The sequence below is a fragment of the Eucyclogobius newberryi genome, unplaced genomic scaffold (assembly GCF_026437365.1).
Source record: "Eucyclogobius newberryi isolate DKJ021-1_F unplaced genomic scaffold, fEucNew1.0.hap1 SCAF_6, whole genome shotgun sequence".
NCBI lineage: Eukaryota > Metazoa > Chordata > Actinopteri > Gobiiformes > Gobiidae > Eucyclogobius > Eucyclogobius newberryi.
The window spans coordinates 15,512,687-15,536,428 of NW_027316278.1; the positions used below are offsets into that span (position 1 = coordinate 15,512,687).

General features: G+C 41.2%; 1 protein-coding gene across 6 annotated transcripts; it reads left to right on the forward strand.

The window, feature by feature from the left end:
• Positions 1–11: 11 nt before the first annotated feature.
• gapvd1 (GTPase activating protein and VPS9 domains 1) lies at positions 12–21,464 on the forward strand. 6 transcript variants are annotated; one of them, XM_072433612.1, is made up of 29 exons: positions 12–161; positions 3,079–3,293; positions 3,444–3,711; positions 3,777–4,349; positions 4,420–4,503; positions 4,586–4,720; positions 6,423–6,615; positions 7,137–7,217; positions 7,505–7,528; positions 8,047–8,201; positions 8,577–8,706; positions 8,776–8,901; positions 8,975–9,148; positions 10,948–11,085; positions 12,378–12,512; positions 13,077–13,196; positions 13,716–13,793; positions 14,311–14,639; positions 14,726–14,813; positions 16,123–16,194; positions 16,282–16,410; positions 16,483–16,609; positions 16,682–16,794; positions 17,119–17,278; positions 17,383–17,570; positions 17,655–17,868; positions 17,963–18,035; positions 18,112–18,309; positions 18,746–21,464. In XM_072433612.1, the coding sequence occupies exons 2-29, from the start codon at positions 3,109–3,111 to the stop codon at positions 18,884–18,886; spliced, it is 4,431 nt and encodes a 1,476-aa protein (XP_072289713.1). In that variant the 5' UTR covers positions 12–161; positions 3,079–3,108; the 3' UTR covers positions 18,887–21,464. The 6 variants fall into 6 exon arrangements, with proteins under 6 accessions (XP_072289713.1, XP_072289714.1, XP_072289718.1 ...); XM_072433613.1 differs by having other exon boundaries at positions 12,381–12,512; XM_072433617.1 differs by lacking the exon at positions 7,505–7,528 and adding an exon at positions 15,762–15,794.
• Positions 21,465–23,742: the final 2,278 nt, after the last annotated feature.

The following is a 23,742-nucleotide window of genomic DNA, read 5'->3' on the forward strand; positions in this document are numbered from 1 at the left end:
CGCAGGTTGTAGTTTTCCTCGTGATGACAGTAATGACAGCGGCGCTGTTCGCTTCTGCAGAAGCCACTGTGGCGCTAACATCCCAGAGCTGATTCAATAAACCTTTTCATCGCCGCTGTTTATACAAGAACCAGTCGTCCCATAGCGCAAACCTACATTTGGTAAGTACCCACATACATCGTAGGAAACATTTTTTTTTTTTTATCACAAATGCCCTCATAATAGCTAATAACTTGCAGCCAATGCTAAGCTAACTTGGCTAGCTAGCTCGTCTTGGCTTGGCTAGCCTCTCTTTTCAGAATTTGACTCGACTTGCTTAAGCAAAGGTTGTAGTAGCCTTTTGAAGTGTTTTCCTGCGATAATCCCATATAATAAACCAGTTTGTTTTATACAAATCTGTCAATTCATCCACATATTTGTGTCACTTCATCTTGCTCACACAGCTTTTAGCTGACATAATTTCTTTAGGCTGACGAATGATTTTCAATACAGAGCCAACACCAAACAGCTACCACCTCAAACCTCACGCACGTCACCGTTTATGCTTCATATTATCTCTGCGTGATTAGATTTATTTGGCTTACTAGCACTTCAAGGACAAAAACAGAGTAAAACCCTGGCCCAACACTGACCCTGGCCCCTCATTTCCAGGTTATTTGAGGCAAATAGTAATTCGTAGTTATGGTTTCTCTCTTTTGATTACCCAGTTGTCATTTGTCAACATTGACGAACGTGTATAAAATGTGTCTACTATGGTAGACACATTTGTGCGTGTGCGTGTGTTCATTAGGTGACTGCTGCTCTCTAGTTCTTTAGTATACTAGATAGAGGCTGATTTATTGAGTTCATCGAACTCGAAAGTTTTTGTTGCTCGGTGTGTTTAGGCTGACTCTTTATACGCTAATCAACTTAAGACCTTGGTTTAAGCACTTGCTTTATGTGTCGTGGGAAATGTGCTTGGTCAAGTCTTTACCCTTCATGTGTGAATGTGACTGAGGATCTTTTCCTGTTAGAGCAACATCCAGGAAGCTGCTGGTCAAAACTGAAAACATTTGTTTATCCACTTGATGCATCACCAGGAAATTAGCCAAGACAAGACAGCAGATCAGCAGCATTTACATCAAAAAATGATAAGGACATTATTAAACTGTATTTTGTCCATGTTATATTTGTTTTATTTTTAGAAATATTTTATAGCGGTAAGTGGTACAATATCCATGGATTATATACATGTATATGTATACAAATAAAACAAATTTAATCCCTCCCTAAAATCTGTATTCATTTTCATATGTAAATAGTAAGGAAAATACTTGATCATTGATACAGATTTTGATACCTCAATGATAATTAAAATAAAATCTTATGACATTAGACAATAGAAACCTTTTCAACACAAACATGATTACTTTCTTTATTAAACATTGTGGTCTTATAGTTTTGATGAAGCTCAAGATCATTTTGTACTTGTTCACGAAAGGTCAAATTGAGTTCTGTCAATGTGATCTTTTTCTTTTTGTTAATACTTGCTCAATTAAATTAGTATCAGATTTTTGACATTCTGGACAACCCTATTTTTGATACTCAATATAAATAGTCTAGTAATCTTATTGTAAGAAATTAACTGAAAAGGAAGTTTGAACAGGATGTTTGTACTAGAAACTGAAAACATCACCCTATTGATCTTTTATTGGCTCAATAGGTGCATTTTTATGCTGTTGAGATCCTCACTTGTCATGTCTCCAGTAGTACTGTGTTTTCTCTTCTGCTTTAGACTTCCTCCGTCCGGTCCAAAAATGACTCACCTGGAAGCTTTGTGTGGTGGAATATAGCTGCCACCAGCCGCAGCCGTGACTAACAACCGCTAGCCTCCTCACTTGACATGTTGTGGCCTTGTTGCCTTTTCACTTCCATTCAAGTATCTGTGGAATGTGCCTATTTGTTAACATGTGGAAGTGGGCCTTACAAGGCTTGAGTGACATGTTTTGGATTGCAAAGAAATCATTGTCTTTTTTTCTAATAAATGTGCTAATTAGTTAATAGAAGTGTAAGTTTAATATAACTGTATTTCAAATTTTGTTTGTTGCCAATGATCTCATGTGAAATTGTTGTTTTTATTAGTTGTGCTAAATTGTAACACTCAAGGCAGCAAAATGACAAAAAAAATACAACCTTTGTATCTTTTTAATGTACCCCAATCGTTCATACAACTCAGATGGGTGGAAATTTTTTTAATACAATTTAATTGTAATTTAAGACAACAATTAATATATTTCCCCCCTGGGATTTGACAGATTTGTATTCGCAATATGGCTGTCCATCAGAAAATTGGCGTTCAGGTATTTTACAAAATGTGAATGGATAATAAAATTAACCACGATAAGTGCAAGAAAGACAACCCATGTGATATTATACATTTTTTGATAAATCTCCCTTTACGTCTGTCATTATATTTTGTATAATCACATTTACAACCAGATTTATTGAGCTCATCCGCTCAGCAGTTGTTTGTGCCTCCAAACTAACAGAGAGCCACGTCCTTTGCAGTAATACACTTCTTTCAGACAGTTTTCAGTCATATTCTTCCTCTGGCACTTGTTGTATGCTGCAGCTAATGCTGTGTTTGCATACTGCCACAAAGAGGCTTTGTTTAACAGATTCACCACAAATCATTGAAATTTCATGCCCTGAGCTGGGTGTGTATGTCTTGGCTGTGTATGTAAAAGAGCATGTGTAATTAGCATCTTCTACTCCAGTATTGCCAGCAGCTTATAAAAATGCATGCCTTCTCTGATGTCGATGAGCCAGCATGTGAAGCATACTGGCTGCAAATCATCCCTTACCTTGCAGGACATTAATTAATATGTTTTATATCAACTCTAAGCAAAACACTAGGCGTGATTTCCCTTTTTCTATGGTTGTTTTATGGATCTAATTTTTCTCATAAGGAACTGCTCAGCTCTTGTATCTAAAAGCATTATTACTACAGAATAACCTTAATTTATGACAGAACTCTAGCCGACTACTACTACTATCCAGTTTGTTTACAGAAGTTTAATGAAGTTCTTGTTGTATCAGCCCGTAGCTGTCTCCCTGTGTGAGCTGAAGATGGTGAAGCCAGACATCCACACTCTGGCCCATCACCTTAAGCAGGAGCGACTGTATGTGGCCTCAGAGAAGCAGCTCATCCAGAGGCTCAACAGTGATGTGCTGAAGACTGCAGAAAGGCTGTACCGGGCCGCCTGGATCGCCAAACAACAGAGGATCAACCTCGACCGCCTCATTCTCACCAGGTTCGACTTAACTGTTTGTCTGTGTCTGACTAATGCACAAGTTGAAGCGAACATAATGGGAAAAATTAAACCATATTGGAAATAAATATTGCAAAAAGTGGTACATTTTTAATAAACTGTTAGTAATTGTGTTCAAACTGTTGGCTACAGTGCCGAGGCCTCTCCGGCAGAGTGCTGCCAACATGCCAAAATGCTGGAGGATACACAGTTTGTGGACGGCTACAAGATTCTCGGGTTCCAAGAGACAATCTATGGGGAGTTCTTGGCCCGACTTCGCGAGAACCCCAGACTTGTGGCATCGTGCTTGGTCGCGGGTGAGAGGTTGAACCAAGAGCATACCCCGAGTGTCATCCATACTGTCTTTACTGCACTGTACGGAAACTGCATCATGCAAGAAGATGAAAGCTACCTGCTTCAGGTATAGTCTTGATGACTGTCATGTTGCCATAATGTTCTCAAAGGCTAACAGATGTTCCTGGTTAGGTGTTGAGATATCTGGTTGAGTTTGAGCTGAAGGAGAACGAAAACCCTCGGCGTCTCCTGCGCAGAGGAACGTGTGCCTTCAGTATCCTGTTCAAGCTCTTCTCTGAGGGCCTCTACTCAGCCAAACTTTTCCTTACGGCGACTCTTCATGAGCCCATTATGCAGCTGCTAGTGGAGGATGAAGACCATTTAGAAACAGACCCAGCTAAAGTCACCGAGCGCCTGACTCCCGCCCAGCAGGAGCGCTTTGGGGAGAAGGGCTCAGAGGACTATAAACAGAGGGTGCAGGCTGCTGTGGATGCCAATGAAGCCAAACTTGTAGCACTAGTCAACAAATTTATTGGTTATTTAAAGCAGAACACCTACTGCTTTCCTCATAGTCTTCGTTGGATAGTCTCTCAGATGTACAAAACTCTGTCATGTGTGGAGCGTCTGGAAGTGGGAGAGGTTCGGACCATGTGCACAGACCTGCTGCTGACATGCTTCATCTGCCCTGCGATAGTCAACCCAGAGCAGTACGGCATTATTTCAGACGCCCCCATCAATGAAGTGGCTCGCTTCAATCTAATGCAGGTGTGTGTTATATCTCATGTCATGTACATCTGAGTCATTCAATAACCTTGGTTTTATTGCTCTTATTCAGGTGGGACAACTGCTGCAGCAATTGGCAATGGCCGATGATGATGCCGATCCTAGACGGAAAAGTAGTTTATTCAAATTTGATAAAGTACGTGCACTGCCACATATTTTATAATGTGTGTCTTTATTGTTATAATTTTAAGTATACTTATGTATTTTGATTTTTACAGAGTTGTGTTGCAGTGTTTTTGGATGTGGTGATTGGAGGAAGAGCAGTTGAAACTCCACCAATGTCTCCCATGAACTTATTGGAAGGGCTCAGCAGGACCGCAGTTTACATCACACATAATCAGCTACTGACTTTGGTTTGTACAATATGCTTATTTCTATGTGTAATTTGAAAATGTAAATATTTGTATCACTCCATCTCCAATAATACTACTAGGAATGCACTGATAATTATCAGCCAATAATGACAATTATGATGTCACACCAATAATTCTGATCATTCTTAATATTTCCCCTGATAATCTGAAGCTCAAAAATATATGGATTCAGTTTTCTCCCTCGCTCAGCCCTTTGCTCCTGCCACACACACAGCAGAGGCTCTGGACTCATGAAACCCCCCAGATAAACCTATAGAAGTATTAACGAGGAATATAACAAAATAAAACATTAAAGGTGGTATGGACGATTTTTCGTTGATTTGAGAACGCAGGCGGAAGTGCGCATGCGCACTCCCCCCGTGCGGACTGATACAACACACATGTGCGATTTGTTTATTAGCGCAACGGAGCGCATCTTATCTCTCGTCTCCCGTAGATTTCTGTCCACTTCTGCGTCAGCTCAAACTGTCTTTCTCTCTTCATTTTGCCCCGTACACTGGGAGAACTATATTATGATAGATCCATGCGCTTAGGCACGCGGAAACGTGGGGACGAACCGCATGCGGCTGCAGGTGAGCGGTAGGTGCGTTTTATGATACGTGGCAGGACAAATGATTTATCCACGCCACGAGGAAATATGATAAAAAAATTTGCTGAAAAAAATCGTCCATACCACCTTTAACACATCCGAATATGTGGCAAGTGAAATTAGTTGCGAGTGTGAATTCCGGCTCTGACAACGTATGCCTTACACATATGAAACTTTACCTGAAATGCCACAGACACTAGATTATTGAGCTTTAAAGTAATTATAAACTACTTATACATTTGTATGTAATATTTGGGCTCATATCTCTCTGTCTCTCTCTGTCTCTCTCTCTGTCTCTCTCTCTGTCTCTCTCTCTGTCTCTCTCTCTGTCTCTCTCTCTGTCTCTCTCTCTGTCTCTCTCTCTCTGTCTCTCTCTGTCTCTCTCTCTCTGTCTCTCTCTCTGTCTCTCTCTCTGTCTCTCTCTCTGTCTCTCTCTCTGTCTCTCTCTCTGTCTCTCTCTCTGTCTCTCTCTCTGTCTCTCTCTCTGTCTCTTTCTCTGTCTCTCTTTCTCTGTCTCTGTCTGTCTCTGTCTGTCTCTGTCTGTCTCTGTCTGTCTCTGTCTCTCTGTCTCTGTCTGTCTCTGTCTGTCTCTGTCTGTCTCTGTCTGTCTCTGTCTGTCTGTCTCTGTCTGTCTCTGTCTGTCTCTGTCAGTCTCTGTCAGTCTCTGTCAGTCTCTGTCAGTCTCTGTCAGTCTCTGTCAGTCTCTGTCAGTCTCTGTCAGTCTCTGTCAGTCTCTGTCACGCACTGTCCCAACCCCCTAAACATGTCTATGCCAGGAGGGGGAGGCAAAGGTTTCCCAATAGACCTTTTGGTGCAGTGATCATTTTCTACCGTTTGTTCCCGTTTACCCCACCTGTCACCCGCGACCCCACCTGTCGCGGGTGACAGCTGGGATAAACATAGACACACATTCACAAGGGGCATTTTAGACCTGCCAGTTGTATGTGTTTAGACAGTAGGAGGAACTGCCACTGTTCAGAAATTCACTGATGCCCGTTCCAATACAGGAAAAATAGTATGACATATGAAGCCAGTTGACTCTGCTGTGAGAATGTGTGGTGTAAACTGGATCTGAACCACTTGTGTGCGCAGGTGGATTTTGTGCGGGGTGTGACTGCGGGGGACCATCTCAGAGAGGAGGAACACATGGCGTTGGAGACCCTGCTCGCCAATGTGCCTCAGTCCAGAGCCGTAAAGAGCAACAGTCTGGAGCTGACTCCCTCCAATACCCCACAGCTATCCCCAGCCACCACTCCCGCCAACAAGAAGAACCGGCTCCCCATAGGTACTTTGACTATATGCCCTTTTGGTAATCAGTCAGACTTTGGCAGGAATAACTTGTGAAACCAAAAATAAATAGTTTTGAATAATTTTGCCTAATGAGAAGTAACATAAACAAGTTGAGCGCTGATGGCTAGTGAAAGCCTTGTGTTTTATGCATAAGCTAATGAGCTTCTTCTAGGCTTGTTACAAAGATAATTAGCACGGCCTGGATCGAGGTTCAATTATAGAAATGACAACCAATTAAATTACCAAATATAAATGAACTAATTTTAATTAGAATAGATTGAAAGATGCATAGGCTTCTTTCATTAGCATTTTAAAGACAAATGATGGCATGCGACTCCTTAATTAGGAATAAACTGCTCGTGCCTTTGTCGTTGACATATGAATTTTATAAACACAATCTTGACATGATGTTTAAAAATGGCTGAACTTGGAGATCTCAGACGTAATATGTATTTATTTTTTTTCCAATCCCCAACTTTTCCTTTTCTCCCTTTCCCGCTGCCACTGAATGACCAGGACAACATTTAGCTGCTATAACATCCTGGGACCCAACTTCCACTTCTCTGTCCGCTCACATTCCTTTAGTAACCCCTTTTGGTGGGTAGCCTGCTGTCAGTTGTATAAAAGCTCGATGTGACCTCATATTTTGCTTCTTGCAGTTTTGTGTTTGATCAAACTCATACAGCGCTAGTCTACGCTCTACCCTGCACACTCTTAACCCCGCCTCCACTCCAGCACCTAGAAGCACTGCTTTGGTTTTTGTGCACTAGAAACACGCACTGTGTGTTTATACCATGCTTTGGCTATTTATTAGAGCTGCAGTTTCAATTTACAGTAAATTACTTAATTACCTAAAATGTCTGTAATTTCTGCTTTCCATCCAGTGGAGTTTGGCTGTTCATTACCAGGTAGAGTTGTACTGAAACTTTTTCGGTTTAATAGTTTTCCTGCCCAAACTTGAACACAAAGTTTGTTTATTTGACGAAACCGAAAGAAAAGTATTAACAAGTGAAAATGAGCAGCGCACATTTAAAGTTCCTTTTCACATTCAAACGAATGTTTATTATAACATGTTTTTTATTTTTCAAAATTTGAAACATAAAACAAAAACAGTTCAACATGAACTATTATTGATAACTGCATTTTCTTTGTATTATTTTAAGCTAAGGCACCAACCAGCCTGAAAAAAATAAATACAATGAAAAACACAAATGATATTCATGAAGTTGAACTAAAAGGGTCTTCTTGCTGCTTTGATTATTTTATAGTAATCCACAATCACAACCATGCTTGGTTTGCTTTCCTAACACATGTACCCTCTAACTTATTGACCGCTCATGTAATTATTTTAACACAACTGATTTGCATAAGTTAAAGCCAGTAACTAACTCTTTGTTCATTTTGACTAATTCCCCTAAACCTGCAGCCGCCCGTAGCCGCAGTCGTACCAACATTGCCCAGGAGGGGGAAGCAGAGGCTAGCTCCCAGGAGTCTCTCCATGAGCTCCCGCCAGAGGAGGTGCTGGTGATTTCAATAGGAACAGGCCCCCAGAACGTCCCCGGGATGATGTCAGAAAATGAGGTAATGTGACTTTCATTTATATAGTCATCTACTGGAGAGGTGACAATGGTGTTAATTCAGTTTTATTTCTGCCACAATTTGATGTCTGAAGATGCAATATTATATGATGGACCACCAAGAAACAATGTTTTATTTATTATTATTATATCAAATGGGGATCATAATATGAACATAGTATCACTTTATTGCTCCATCACTGACTGAAATATTGTCATCCCCACAAATCAGATTTGTGGGGATGTGTTGAAATGTGCCTCTTTGAAATACTGGGTTGTTTTTGTATTAAATCATTATCTCATGAACTATATTATACTTCTTCTGGACTTTGTATTTTTAGTTTTTAGCTGAATATGGTTTTCATTGCCTTTTTTTTAGGTTTTGAACCTGCAGATGAGTGATGGACCTCAGGGAGATGGTCCCACTGATGAATCTAAACTTCATGGCAAACCAGACAAGACCCTGAGGTTCTCCCTTTGTAGTGACAACTTGGAAGGCATCTCAGAAGGTCAGTCTATTGTTCACAAGGCATCAGCGGTACACTGTGAGACATAATTAAATCCATTATTTTGTCTAGGTCCATCCAATCGCTCCAATTCTGTGTCCTCTCTGGACTTGGAGGGAGAATCTGTGTCAGAGCTTGGAGCTGGACCGTCAGGAAGCAATGGAGTGGAGGCTCTTCAGCTTTTAGAGCATGAACAAGGTAAGCTTATTTTTCTTAAATTTAGTTTGGTTTTAAATGTATACTAAAACCATTTTGGGATTATCTTATACAGCCACCACTCAGGACAACTTGGACGACAAATTGCGCAAGTTTGAAATCCGAGACATGATGGGCCTCACTGAAGACCGCGACATCTCTGAAACTGTGAGTGAAACCTGGAGCACCGATGTACTCGGCAGCGACTTCGACCCCAACATGGACGAAGACCGATTACAGGAAATTGCAGGTGAGAGTTGTTGTAACTTTTTTTTTTTTTTAGCCTAGTGCTATGTGCCTCTTTTTTCAATGAAATGTCATCACCTTGTGGTTTAAAGGGGAACAACATTCCAGACTGAAACGTCCAAAATAAATCCAGATTTATCTTACAATAATACATACACGAGCTGCAACGATTCAGCTGAATAATTGTGACTAATTTACTAAACAGACTATAAAACATATATAAAAAGGCATACAACAAATATCTGTATTATTAAGATTAAATTGCAAAAATGTATTATTTGTAAATATGTTCTATCTATAATCAATAAGCATAGCTCATGTTAACCATTAAAAACTTGAACTTTAAACATGTTACTGTAAGTTTACTTTCATACTTTACAACACCCAAGTAGAAAATACAAATATACTACCACCACACAATGAAGTGTGTACACAAAACATTGAGCCTAATACTTGTGATACTGTATAAAGAGGATAATAATAGACATGTCTTTCCAATGTTTTTGATGTACTTGTCTGTCTACTTTCTTCTCCCAATGCAGATCCAGTCTAGTCTCTCTCCCGCTCTCTCCTCTATCGCTCTCTCTGACATTCACTCAGTCCCTGCTGTCTTATTGACCTTGGTTCCTTCTCATTTGCATCCACCATTTTTCATTCTTCGGAATATGGCGTTGGGGGACTTTTCCATCATTAAGTGAATTTACAGCGATTTCCTTATGTGTTTTCTCCGAGGGATTGGGTTATGAGATGCACATTAAATATCCATTAATACCTCATTATCCCACTGATAAGATTACCATGATAATGAGGCAGAAATTCTAATTGTTTCACTTCTTGTTGTGCCACTCATTTAATCATCCACCTGAAAGACATGTACTCTGCGCCCCTACCTTGAAGACTGTAAACACGAACAGCGGGATAGAGCTCTCCCACTGCCGCCCAGAGCCTTGCCCCCGCCAACAGCGCCACACACAGTTGCCTGGGTGCTGGCATGCTCGTTCATTCATCGTGCCTGCGCGCTATGGACTGGAAGCATGACGTACCGGGGGGTGCGGGGGCCGTCGGAGGACTTGGTCTCGAGCCCTTACCCACTCACACCTGCTTGCTCAATTCCCGCTCCGGCACATTCTTCTGCCTTGTTAAGCCCTGGCTCTTCCAAATGGAGGGAGACGGTGCGGCGGACGTTGTGGGAGGGCGAGCTAAGTGGTAATTTGGTTGTGAGTAATGCTAGGTTTAATCAACAGCTCAAAGTCATGGCTCTGGAGGCCAAAGCGGGGTGAGATATTACCATTAACCTTTGAACTTTGGCCCTGTGGTGTCTGTGCCTGTTGGGCCCAGCATGAAAAGCATGTGACCTCCAGCTTGTGCGGCCGTTCACACTGATTTAAATACATACTTAAACACGACAGTCAACATAGATGCTTGTTAATTTTTGCTTATTTTAGGTTTATCACAAATAAGTCGCTAACGGTGGAAAACAAGGTTATTGAGGCTAGTTGTAGATGAGTGCGAGTTTCATATTGCATTGTATCACCTGTATGTTACCTAAGGCCTCTCTTTAGAATGTTCATGCACCACCATTCCCACATTGCTCATTTAAAAAAGCCTGAATTATTGATAAGAACTAATTACAGAATATATAAATCAACCTTAGTGCCTTAACAACCTGTGCACTAAGCTGAAATGTGTCTTTAAGATGACTTTGGGGCCACAGAGGAGACTTCTTGCTTCTCCTACTCTAACCTTAAAAACAATGGCCGCTGCGGATGGCGCTTTACTCTTCGTGTGCCCTTTGTGTTTCAGGAGCGGCTGCAGAGAACATGCTCGGCAGCCTGCTGTGTCTGCCTGGCTCTGGTTCAGTTCTGTTGGACCCCTATGGATCCACTATATCAGAAACCACCAGTGAGGCCTGGAGCGTGGAGGTGCTGCCCAGTGACTCGGGTAGGTTTTGTTTTGGCGGTGAAACATGGGGAGGGTGACACTAACTGGAGGCACTTCTGTCAAGCTCTGTTACGCAAGTTAGACTTTAATCTGAGCTTTGTTATTACTAAATCTAACCACACAATGACTTGATTGAAACTCCTGCCGGTGAACTGATTTGTGCTCTTCAATATAGTTTATCTCAAATAACAGAAACACTTAGGGTTTTTCAGTTAGTCACACTCGCCCTTATTGTGAGGGAAAGCTCCTAAACAGGACCATGAACACTCGTATTGATCACAGGCGCCTGAAAATGTGTTGTTGAAATCTATTTTATATTTGAGTTTTCAGACTGTTTCCCATCATGTGCATTGTGTCACCGTGGTAACTGTTGACCTGTCCTCCATAGACTTACATGCTGCCCTCTTGTGATTTCACTGCAATGTATCAGTTGTTCAATATTATTTGGGTGTTTGTATGGATATTTATTTGTTTGTGTGGCATGGGGGTGGGGACGGCTGTGCTGTGTATTCAAAATGTGCACCTGCACCTGTCAACATGTTGGTGTATTGTTTACTGTCGTTCAGGACAAATATGTGCGTGTACTATGTAGTTAAAGGCAGCTCAGGGCTTCCTTCAGCGGACCACCAGGTGTGTCTGCACCTGTGGTGGAGCAGTGTGATGAAAAACACAAGGACAGTCAGCAGCTGTCCTCAGGCAGTGAGTTTACAGTGTCAGTTCTGTATCTGGCTCATAACAGTGCACTGTAGATGATCTGGAAAAAGAACCAACAGGCCTCAATAGTCTTCAGCAGAAAGAGTGTTTGTTCTTATGCATTCTTTCTAATCTAATTAATATATTTATTTTCTTTTTCAGAAATTCAGACCTAAAACTGTAGGTACAGTGAAAGAAGGGGACACAAAGTCTTGATTGTTTTTGTTCCGTTTTGCTTTCCCATTCTGCTCTATAATCACACAGTTGGAGAATTGATCCGGCTAGAGCGCTTGTTTCATGGCTAGGCAGCAGAAAACTACACTCTGAAGAGCACTTCACCAACACATTATTACTAACGAGCATGCAAATGAGCACCGCTGTTACTATGGAACCTCTGGGTTTGGCCCAACAGCTCCATTGGCCATACTAGTTTAATAGTTCAGTTTGGCCATTCCAACACATGATAATGTATGTCATGTTTGATTTTGTCCATGTGTGAACACAAAAGGGTGGAGATGGCCACCATCTGTGGATCAGATGCTGTTACTTGAAAAGTCCCTGAAAAGACCAAATAAAACCTAGTATTTGTGTTGCCTTAGAAGCACCTGACCTGAAGCAGGAGGAGCGTCTGCAGGAGCTAGAGAGCTGTTCTGGAGTGGGCAGCACCTCTGACGACACCGAGGTCCGAGAGGTCAGCTCCAGACCCAGCACTCCAGGCCTCAGTGTGGTTTCAGGTACAAATCTATGCACTTCATGTGCTTGTGTGATCCCCTGCATGCAATAACTTTGTTAAAATGTTAGTTAGTCATTAGACTGAAACACTATACTTAACATCCAGGTTGTTTCTGGCTGTCCTTGCATGTGTTGACCGGTCATATTGCTGGCAGGCCTGTTAACACGGGTAGAAGGGTCATGTACATTTTTCCATGTGATACAGAGGTTAATGCTGGCTGTGTTTTGGACATGCATGTTGACAAACATGAAGTAGTATCCAGATTAAGAAGCTAGTCATGACGTCCACAGCTCTGCTCACAGGGGACCTTCCCCAGGGATCAGGCCGATGGATAGTCTGCATCCGATGATCACTCTTATCTGTGTCTGTCTCCAAACCCAAGGGAGCTTACGCTACCAATTTAGTGGTCCCAGTTGGTTCCCAACTGAGCCAGTCTGTACTGCATAGTCTAAAGAGAGAAATATCCCATTTTGTATGAATACTTCTCCTTTACATAGAATTTGAATTAATTTTAAAGGTGATAATGAGTTGTTTTTGTGTGAAAGTCAAACTGTCTGTGCCCCAGGTATCAGTGCAACGTCAGAAGACATCCCAAACAAGATTGAGGACCTGCGGTCAGAGTGCAGCTCCGATTTTGGAGGGAAGGACTCTGTGACCAGTCCAGATGGGGAAGAGGCCGGCCACGGTAGGACAGAGTCACATTCCCACCAGGACAGCCACACTAAAAGTACAGTGTGTATGTGGTCGAAACAGCATCAGTCAGACCCATCAATCCCTGTCTACTCAACAGCTGCCACTAAGTTTAATCACCTGTTTACAGTGTTAATGACACTTAAGTTGATAAGGAGAAAACAACAGTCCAGAACAAAGTTTAAAGCTTGCTTGTCCTTATCCCCATTCCCATTGTCTCAAAAATATTGGAAGATTTTGATGCTTGAGAGTTTATACAAACCTGGACACAAATGCATGTTTCGTCTAGTTGTTATTATAAACCAACAAGTGATATGTTAAAATATTTTATCAGTTGGGCCGCAAAGAGTTTGAGAAAACATCTTTGGTTTGTTTCACTTTCCAACTTGTGTAAAGACAGATTCCAGCAGCAGATTATAATATTCTTCTCCTACCTTCCTGCATTACCCTCTTGTTTGATTAATTTGTCAGTTGTTTTGTTTTGTTTGCGCATGGTTGACTCTTGCCTTTTTAGCAGCACACCACCCAACGACCCCACCATCACAAACGGACTCGTTACTGGCCATGTTTGATCCTCTCTCCACTGGTGAAGGTAACTGTTCTGACAGATTTTGTGTAATCTTCACTGTTAGACCCAAACTGTTTTGAGCTCTATAAATGTCATCAAACCGACTCTCACTTTTGCAAAACATAATAAAGGTGTTACAGAATGTCATTGACTTTGCCCTTTGAGTAATATTATATTAGAGTCTCTGTTCCTCTGAGCACATTCAGTTTGATTGCTGGTGGAAACGAGAAAGAAATGATAGTGCAATGTGTCTGTGGCAAGGTGAAGGGTTGACAGGTTGAGAGCCCTCACCCCAGGCTCTTTGGCACTGTACCCTTGTCCCACTGTGCTCATGGCACCAGGCTGCCATTGGAACCCTTTCAGCAGAGTGTCTACCCTTGGAACAGGTGGCCTACCTACACTACTACTCGTCTCTCACAAACATCTTGCTTTAGAGAGTCCCTTTTTCTGTTGTCTGTTTAAAGACTTTTATAGTGCATCATCTTCTTCAGAGGGCCACCATTATTGCATGTAGGTATTCTTACCCTTCTTTCCTTTTCAGGTTCATCAACTGGAACAATTGTAAGACCCAAAGTGCACTATGCCAGGCCAGCCCACCCGCCTCCTGATCCCCCTATTCCTGAAGCCAGTGCTCTGGGACACGAGACACGGCACTCCATGTTCACCCCCCACTGTCTGGCCCAGGTGGAGCAGAGGCACTCGTTCCCAGATAGACTGGTCCGCAGTCGCAGCTCAGACATTGTGTGCCCCGGCCGCCGTCCCACCAGTGACCCCGGTCTGAACCGGAGGGTTGCTGTGGAGGAGCGAGAGTCGGGGGTCTTCGCCTCAGGACCGTCCTCTTCACCCAGCAAGGATTCCCTTAAAGGAGAGGTATCTTCAATTGAACAACTATTCTGCAAAAGTGCGACTAGTTTTACTGCTTAAAACTGTACTTAATCTGTGCACATGTTTTCTAGACTGAAGAGAGAAAAGACAGTGATGACGAGAAGTCTGATCGTAGCAGACCGTGGTGGAAAAAGCGTTTTGTGTCTGCCATTCCTAAAGGTCAGTCAACCAATCACTTGGTCATTTTGAGCATGTCTTCTTTCTCAAACTGACAAATGTATGTCTGTACTTTGAAAAGTGATCTGTTTCTTTGCAGCACTCCTTTATTTTTTATTGTGGCAAAAGTTCTCTTAATCACAACTGACAGAAAATATCACACTTTAAAGAGCAGAGCGAAAGCCAATTTATAATGTGAGAAAGAGAATGATGATCCATGTTGTCCACTTCATTGCTGATGTTCCACTTGGAAAATGATGTTTCTTGTTTGAAGTTACTCCAGAGACGTGTCCAGTTCTTTTCCCCTCACGTTTCACTGGCTGCAGATTTATATAGACTTTTCAAAGCTAATCAGTCATCAGAGAAGCTTTAGCTGTGTAGATTGTATGGCTGTAGCCCTCCCAGCAGTGCTGTCAGCCAGCGGCTAATGGTCATTAGATGGACCTCTCTGTCACGAGCTCTGATAGATGACACATCTCTTGTTGCACTTCTACTCTACAATAATCTCTCATACATCTGTCTGCAAAATAATGAGCTGTGCTTACATGAAATGCCTGCTTATTACTCTTGGGCATAATGATCTTTCTTAAGTAAACATTAAACATGAAATTGATATTCACAATATACTGCGTGGAGAAAAGTGTGGGGTCAGACAGAAAAGTTTGCAGAATTACCATGATTAGAGTTTTTATTTTTTTTTAGATACTTAATCATTATTTCAATACTACAAATCTAGAAAACATATATTTGATTTCCCTTCACATTAATGATACTGTGATAATGGTTTAAATAGTTTATGTGCTAAATGTGTTGAAAACAGAGCAGCTGGTCCTGAACTTGTTTGTGGCTAGTGTTTGTATTGCTGCCTCAGCTTTTGAGGAGCAGACAGTTGTCCCGCAGAGAGGCATACTGTGTGTGAAAGGCCAACCTTGTCTGTTATGCCCCTCACAGTGCTGTACTGGGCGGCTGAGGAGGATGTCCCAGGTAATGCTTTACTGCTGAAGCCTCCTACCACTGCTGTGCTCCTTTGTAGGTGTGATCTTAGAGCTGTAGAGCTGTGAAGATGTAGTGTGAGCCAAAAACACATCAACCTTCCCTTCCAAGTTATGTCCAAAATTGTTTGGTTGTATTTCACAGAGAATATTGAAGAATAATGTCGTCTTGTTTTAGTCTCGCTTCAAGCATTTAATATTGTGCTGTAACCCAGTGGTGAATCTGTTTCCTTTAGCAATAAAAAGTTTAAGAATATTAAAGTACTAGCTTCTCTCCCGTCTTCCCTCCACAGTATTCACTAAAATCATGTCTGTTTCAGCTCCAATAGCAGCCTTTCGTAAAAGAGACAAGCAGGAGAAGGACGATCTGTCACAGGAGCGCATCCCACAAGGTTTTAAGATTATTTTTAAATGACTATGAAAGTCTTGCCCCTGGTTTGAATTGTTTTTACTAACATGCTTTAATTTTGAACTTTCAGATGACTCATTTCCCAGACAAAACTCCCAAACCCAGGCAGCCGAGGACATCCTAGACAAGTATAGAAACATTAAGAGGAGTAGTCCAAGTGACGGAGCTACAGGAGGAGCCTCGTATGATGGAACGGGAGGTCTGTAGAACTAAACTGACGCAGCGCTTTACGAAAACACACATTATTAATGAATAAAACCTGCATTCATAGATCTGTGTGTCGAGGACCCCGTCCATGACTCTCCGAGAGAGGATGCACTGCAAAATATATCTGCAGATGACCTTCCAGATTCAGCCAGCCAAACAGCACAGCAGCATGACACAAAGTTCTCCTTTAGGTGGCCTCTCAATATCTCAATATGCTTTGTTCTCTCGAGTTTTCTTGTCTTTACCATGTCTTTATTCACTAGTGACGCCAAGAAGAAATTGAGGTTGGCATTGTGCTCTGCAGACTCTGTAGCACTGCCCATCATGGCTGCTGCAACCACAAGAAATGGGCTCCCTGACCACATGGATCCTGAAGGTGGCTGCCTGAATTTGATATTAAAGTGCATTGTTTTTTCCCCTTACATTGCAAGGTTTTACTCTACACGTAGCCAGATTTCAACCTTAAATGTTGACAAATGAGTAAACTGTCCCCATGCAAGTGACACCAAACCTTGACCGTCTGACTTAACAGTTTTATGCTAACTCATGAAAAAAGCAGGTGGTGAATTCCCTTATGGTTTAAAAAAAAGATCCTGTCCTCTCAACTGCTTTATTCAAAGCCACATTGGTGGTAATTAAAGAGATTCACTTTTTTCTCTTTTTCCCCTATAAAATAATTGATTCTTATTGTCCACTACAGACAATGAGATCGTCTGCTTCCTGAAAGTGCAGCTTGCGGAGGCCATAAACCTGCAGGACAGAGACCAGATGGCTCAGATCCAGGAGACCACGCGCTGTGTCAGCCGCTTTGATGCACGCACTCGCAGAAAGCTGCTGGCTGCCATCGCCGAGGACTACAGGTAAGTGCCATGTCTATAATGGAGAGCTCATGAACTAAAATCTGAAGTCTCGACATAGTAGTAGTGCGAAGAGTAAAAGGGTAAACAATTTATTTTTGTCCTAGGAAACGTGCTCCGTACATAGCTTACCTGACCCGATGTCGGCAAGGTCTGCAGACGTCACAGGCGCATTTGGAGAGGCTGCTTCAGAGGGTGCTCCGAGACAAGGACGTCGCCAACCGCTACTTCACCACAGTCTGTGTCCGCCTCCTCCTCGAACACATGGAGTCTAAGATGCTCGACTTCATCAAAGGTACCTAATATTCTTCCCCTGTATCTTAACCATCTTATTACAGTCTTGATGTTAAGTTTTCTTTACACTATCGTTCTCTGTTAGCGTTCCAGGGGTGCACAGCTTCTGATGACAAGACCGCATCAGTAGAGGATTTTCTGCGCTACTTGTACGGCGCCATGGCCCGTGATGCCATTTGGCAGTATGCAAGCGAGGACCAGCTGCAGGATGCCCAAATGGCCATTGAGCGGAGTGTTATGAACCGAATTTTCAAACTGGCCTTTTATCCAAATCAGGATGGAGACATTCTGAGAGACCAGTAAGTATTATTATTTGATGGGTGTTTTTGTTCCAATAGTAGAAGAAGCGTTCATACCGATATTTTTTATTAAATAACTTTACTTTCATTACAGACTTTTTCATGAACATATCCAGAGACTGTCTAAAGTTGTGACTGCAAACCATAAAGCTCTTCAAATCCCAGAAGTATTGCATTACTCAAGTTTCACTCATTACTGCAAAAAAGAACTTGTTTCACATTCTCTGTTACATTTTGTTTCAGGTTTATCTAAAAGAGGCGCCCTGGCCTTCAGCTCAGTCTGAGATCAGGAGCATCAATGCCTATAAAACACCCCGAGACAAAGTACAGTGTATCCTGCGCATGTGCTCTACCATCATGAACCTGCTGAGTCTGGCCAATGAGGACTCTGTCCCCGGAGCTGACGACTTTGTCCCAGTGCTGGTCTTTGTACTCATAAGGGTGAGTCTCAATGTTGAACTAATTAACTTAAATGCACAATTTATGAAGCATTTTTCAACTTGCCCTTATCTCATAGAAGATGTGTAAGGACTCATTGTAGGGGCAGTAATGGTAGAACATGTGAGATAAATAGTGTATAGCATACTGATTGCAGTTACAGTAGGTGTTACTAGTGGTCAAAGTAAATTGTGTTCGCAGTGGTATTTACTTATGTTAACTTTTTACTCTATCTTAAAACTTATACTCGTGTAAAAACAGTACATGTTGGCAGTACTTCTTCAGCTTAACACTACAGGTAATTGCTTAAGTAGGCATAGTTTAATGCACCATAAACTGCAATGAGGATACCGTCTTACACATGTCCATATAGTAATGTGCGTGTGCCGTTCTTCTCGGCTGCTAATGCTGGCCCATCCCCACGTCTCCTCCCCTCCAGGCAAACCCGCCCTGCCTGCTGTCCACCGTTCAGTACATCAATAATTTCTACGCCAGCCGGCTGAGTGGGGAGGAGTGCTATTGGTGGATGCAGTTCACCGCAGCACTGGAATTCATTAAGACCATCGACGATCGCAAGTGAAGCAGAACAGCCACCTGTATGGGCAGACTGCGGGGGAAGGAGCCGGGAGACTGAGAGACTTCCCAACCAACTGCTCCCTCTGCACAGCTAATAAACCCTGGCTCACCGCCTGCTCTTTATTTGTATAGCTTTGTACATAGCCAGAGACTTTGAAAGACTACAAAAATATATTACTAAGTGTATGTGGACAAATCCAGGTTTTAGCCATGGTAGAAAAACGGCTTTTGGGGAAATAATTGGCAAAATATTCATCTTTATTTTTCATTTTATCTTTGTCTCGTCTTGTTTCATTTTTGGAGTCTGCAATAGAAATATTTTATATAGACAATTACCAATATGACATTAAATCAAAGCAAAAGCTAATCCTATTGAAAGGGACCAGACTTCCTTGATGTAATCACTGATCTTTGTTTCCCCCTGAGTGAGAGGGCTTCCAATTAAATTACAATTTAGCGTTCATTAAATGTATTGTAACATATAGGGATTTGCAATGTACAATGGTTACTGATGAGATCTAGTCACAATAAAACTGTGCACACTTAAGACTAGCCATCACACAGAAGGGCAGCTGTTTCACAGAATAACTTATCTCAACAATTTGGACAAAAGGGCCTACATATTTATGCAAACATGTATTTATTTCTTTAATTCTATTTATGATTGTTGTTTCCTTTCAACAAAGAAAACTCGCATCTTGCCCATTTGATGATGTCTGATGCAAATGTCATTGACATTTTGCTAGAGATGAGAAAGGAAGGCACCTTTTAGTAAAGCTCTTAGTTGGGGTGGTGGGAGAATTAGACACAGGGTTAACTCGTGCACAGTGTAGTCTTGTGGCATTCATAGAAATACTGAATACAGTGCCTTTGATGTGGGGCGCTTTGTACAGCTAGAATTTTCCTTTAATTTTTTTTTAAACCAGCAAATACCAATAGGGATTTTCCCCAACCCTACACTCCAATGGGCCAACCTGATTTTACTTAAAACGCTTTGAGAAACTACTTATCCTCTTGAATGAGCTTGTGTACAATAGTGACGGTTCGGTCCCTTTAATGCACTTGTACTGAGATTGAACAAATTCCCCCTTTGGTATTTTCGATCCTACCTCAGCGTTGTAGCCACTTTGACTGAGGCCCCACACTGGTCTACAGCAGAGTCCTGGATCTCTATATTGCACTGGTTGAGGGTCTTATTGTGATTTGTAAATGTAGAGGCTTTTCTAATAGTAAAGTAGGGTCTAGTTAGAAAAGTTGGTGAAATGTTGTGATGCTCGTTCTTGTCACATCACTCACTCTTGATTCACACAAGCCTTTGTTTATTGAACTAAATACATGTAGGATTTATTTTCTGATCTTTTACATGAGATGCCACACGTTCGCATGGGCAAAATATTGGATTTTAGCTTTCTACCTCCTAAAGCATTCATTAAAGGGACTCGTTATGTGCACTTATTACTTTTATTTCCTCAATTTGATGTACTGTGGTATCTCAGTGTCATTGTACTACTTAATTATAATCCAAGCATGTTTGATTAATTGACTAAATCTAATTTTCTCTAGAAATCTTCCAAGTCATTTTTGTATTATAGCTTTGTTATTCTATATCTTTTCATAATAATTTACCAGACAGCACAATATACACTAGAAAAGGAAAATATTAAACACTTTGACATGTAACTGACATGGTTTGCATTAGTCACGGGTTTCTGAACGTGTGAGGAGATGACCCAGACTCTTGTAAAAACTTGATACTGGTGTAACGTCAGGCCAGTACCGAGACCCACAAGAGGACGCAAAGCATTTCCTCATCCATTGTATTTGCATATCAAACAGATTTATTTTGCACAGAGATGTCTTTTCGTAAAGATTTGACAGGGAGCAGTGTTTTTTAAAACGCCGTCGTTACGTATAGCCTTTGAAACAACATTTGTTAAAACTAAACAAGGTGTAATTAAGGTAGTTATTGAGTGCAAAGTTAAGGACTTAACTGTTACTCTTCAGAGCTGGAACATTCGCGTTTTATGGTCAACAGTTAAACAGATGTATTTTATATCCCTCTCGCTGTAGCAGCGGTGCCATGTGTATGTAATATCCCTCTCTGAGTAATCAATTTGATGAGAAAACCATGCACTGGAAAATCAAGTTGCATCTATACTAATTAGGTTTATGCGATGTCACTTAAATTGGAAATGCATACGCGCAGATCTGATTTGGACCTGGCTTACATTTGTGTTTCCTTTGTAACCTTTTTACACCGACATATGACCCAACCCTAAACAAGTCACTATTTATATATAAAGAAAATCGTATGTGACTGTGGAAGTGGGTGTCGTTTCAAGCTCTGTGTATGCAAACCTTTGGCCAGTGGTGTCGAAAACAATGATGAAAAAGGGTTTCCAAAGCTTTACACTCTCCTCCCTGTACAATTGATGCTCAAAGCCTGAGAGAGCAGAGAAAGTCATCTATGTAATTTTAATTGTAAGCTTGCACAACTATGACATGCGGGAAATGCCGGTTTGTCTTTACTGTGATTAATGCATTATGTAATTCTTTAAAAACAATAAAATAAGCAGACATTTTCACTCTTTATTTTCTTTTTTCCTTTTCTCCCCCTAAAAATATTTTGCAGTGGAAAAACGCCAGCCTTTTCGTGCACATTAAGGTTTCATTATCCTTGACTTCTTGGACAATGCAGGTGTAGCCAAAGTGCAACACAAAAGAGATGATTGCAGAAAAATGTATGCAAGGAATATAATTGCTGGTGGGGGCAGTGGAGCAGCATCATCCAATCCAGCAGAGCCACAAATGGCAAGCTTTCTGCAAACATTTCATTACTGCTGACAAGTGTACGCTGGATTGTAATTGGAGATATCCCCCTCATCAGAAAGCCTTCTTTACTTCACCAATTGCCTGCTCTAATAATCCTCTTTTTTTCATCATAAACTTCTTCGTGGGGTGCTTTTGTCCCCCGATGTTATCTCGCAATTGTTAATTTAAATTCAAATTCTGATGTGTGAAGTTAATTAGTTGCAGGAGCCAAAAGCTTGATAGCAGACTCACTGAGATGGGATCTTCTGACTGGGTGCACTTAACTGATTTGAGATTTTCACAGGTTTTTGTTTTGTTGTAAGTGAGCCTTGCAAACCTTTTTTTTTTTTTCTCTCTGAAGTTCATATTTATGTTTACTCAATAAGTAATCTCAGTTGGCTTTTAAACTAGACAAACCAAAAGATGAAAGCTGGTTCTCACAAATTGCATGCTTTCATGTTTTGTTACCAAAATGAAGCCACATTCTACACACATTTTCAGGTAATAAAATTAATGAATGTGGCGTTGTACAGTAAAAATAAAAATGGGAGATAGAAAGCAGCTCTGAAATTGATTGAAACTAAAGGGTCTTATTTTTTCTTTTGACAAGAGCAACAATAAATCTTACCTGCCAAACGAATTTAAAAACATAGCCTAATTTGATCATAGTTGCCTAAAGAGAATTTGAAATATAATGGAAAAACTATAGACTCGCTCCAGACATTTTACCGGAGTTTTTTTTTTTTTTAGAGCAAAAGTCGAATTAAATTGTATTTGAATTTAAAGCGATCCTTCTAGTGCGTTTTGCATCCTTAATGTTTCTGTGGGATATTTGTTTTCATAAATATAATTAAAACAAACACACAGATATATATATATATATATATATATATATATATATATATATATATATATATATATATATATATATATATATATATATATATATATATATATATATATATATACATATATAGTTTTAAATGTTCAATACAGTGCATGATATACGGGATACTCTTCATGAAACAATGCTTAGGGGCCACTCCACTCAAAAACGTGCTGTAGAGTTTAGACCCCCTTGCAGCTCCAGTAAACAACAGTATGGTCACTAGCGGGTGCAGTACCTCTGACGCACTGCAGATGGCACACGCGCCATTCCTCAGGACGCACTGGATTCGAGAGCAGAGACAAAGACCACGAGGCCACGACGCCTTTTCCAAATAAAACACTCACAAAGTCTGCTTTTCACGTTGAATACATGTAAGTATACGAGTTTTTAACTATACGTGTACAGTTGTTTGTCAAAGGACTGCACCAAACTATACGCTTTTGCCACATGAAACAATGAAATCGCCTTATGCTACATGTTAAATACAGTATAACGCAAAGTGAACACATGACGTATTATGGCGAGATATACTCACTAAGGACAAAACAAACAGCACCAGGCAGCAGCACGTCAATTAAATTAAGGGTCGAGGGACGGAGACGCTGGGGGAGGAGGGGTACAAATGAAGAAAATGTCAAATACACATATTAAAACTTAAATGAAATAGCCGCGAGGACTCAAGACAGACGAAGAGATTAAAACTCAAAGGGATACCATGTCGTCTTGCCCGCAGGTGCCAATACTGTAAAATGCAAATGGGGGAAGCAGGAAAAAAACACACAAAACATTAAAAAACACCATACTACAAAGACGCGCGAAAGACGGTTTAGTTTGTCCGACAAATCTGCGCACAACTTGGGACTATTAAACCGCATATTACTTGTATTTGGAAAGCTTTCAACAGTCGGGGTCTAAATTACAGCAGCCATATTGTCTTTACACTGTGACCGCGGATCTATTTCCATGACTGCGACGCGCGTCAATTAGGCCGGTGCGTCAATTACACGCGCGCGCGCTCTCCGCCGTTTCTTTTCCCACACTGCGCGAGTATTATTTAAAAAAAAAAGCACAATTTTCGCACAGCTAATCACCGGGAGAAGTGGGTGGCGGTGACATCGAATTGAACTATGGAAAATGGAACAGGAATTAGATGCACTTAG

Bases quoted from the DNA above. Each gene is read 5' to 3' on its own strand.
- gapvd1 (XM_072433617.1), top strand. From the start codon at position 3,109: ATGGTGAAGCCAGACATCCACACTCTGGCCCATCACCTTAAGCAGGAG. The intron at 3,712-3,776 runs GTATAGTCTTGA...GTTCCTGGTTAG, and splicing joins ATGAAAGCTACCTGCTTCAG to GTGTTGAGATATCTGGTTGA. The intron at 8,202-8,576 runs GTAATGTGACTT...CCTTTTTTTTAG, and splicing joins GGATGATGTCAGAAAATGAG to GTTTTGAACCTGCAGATGAG.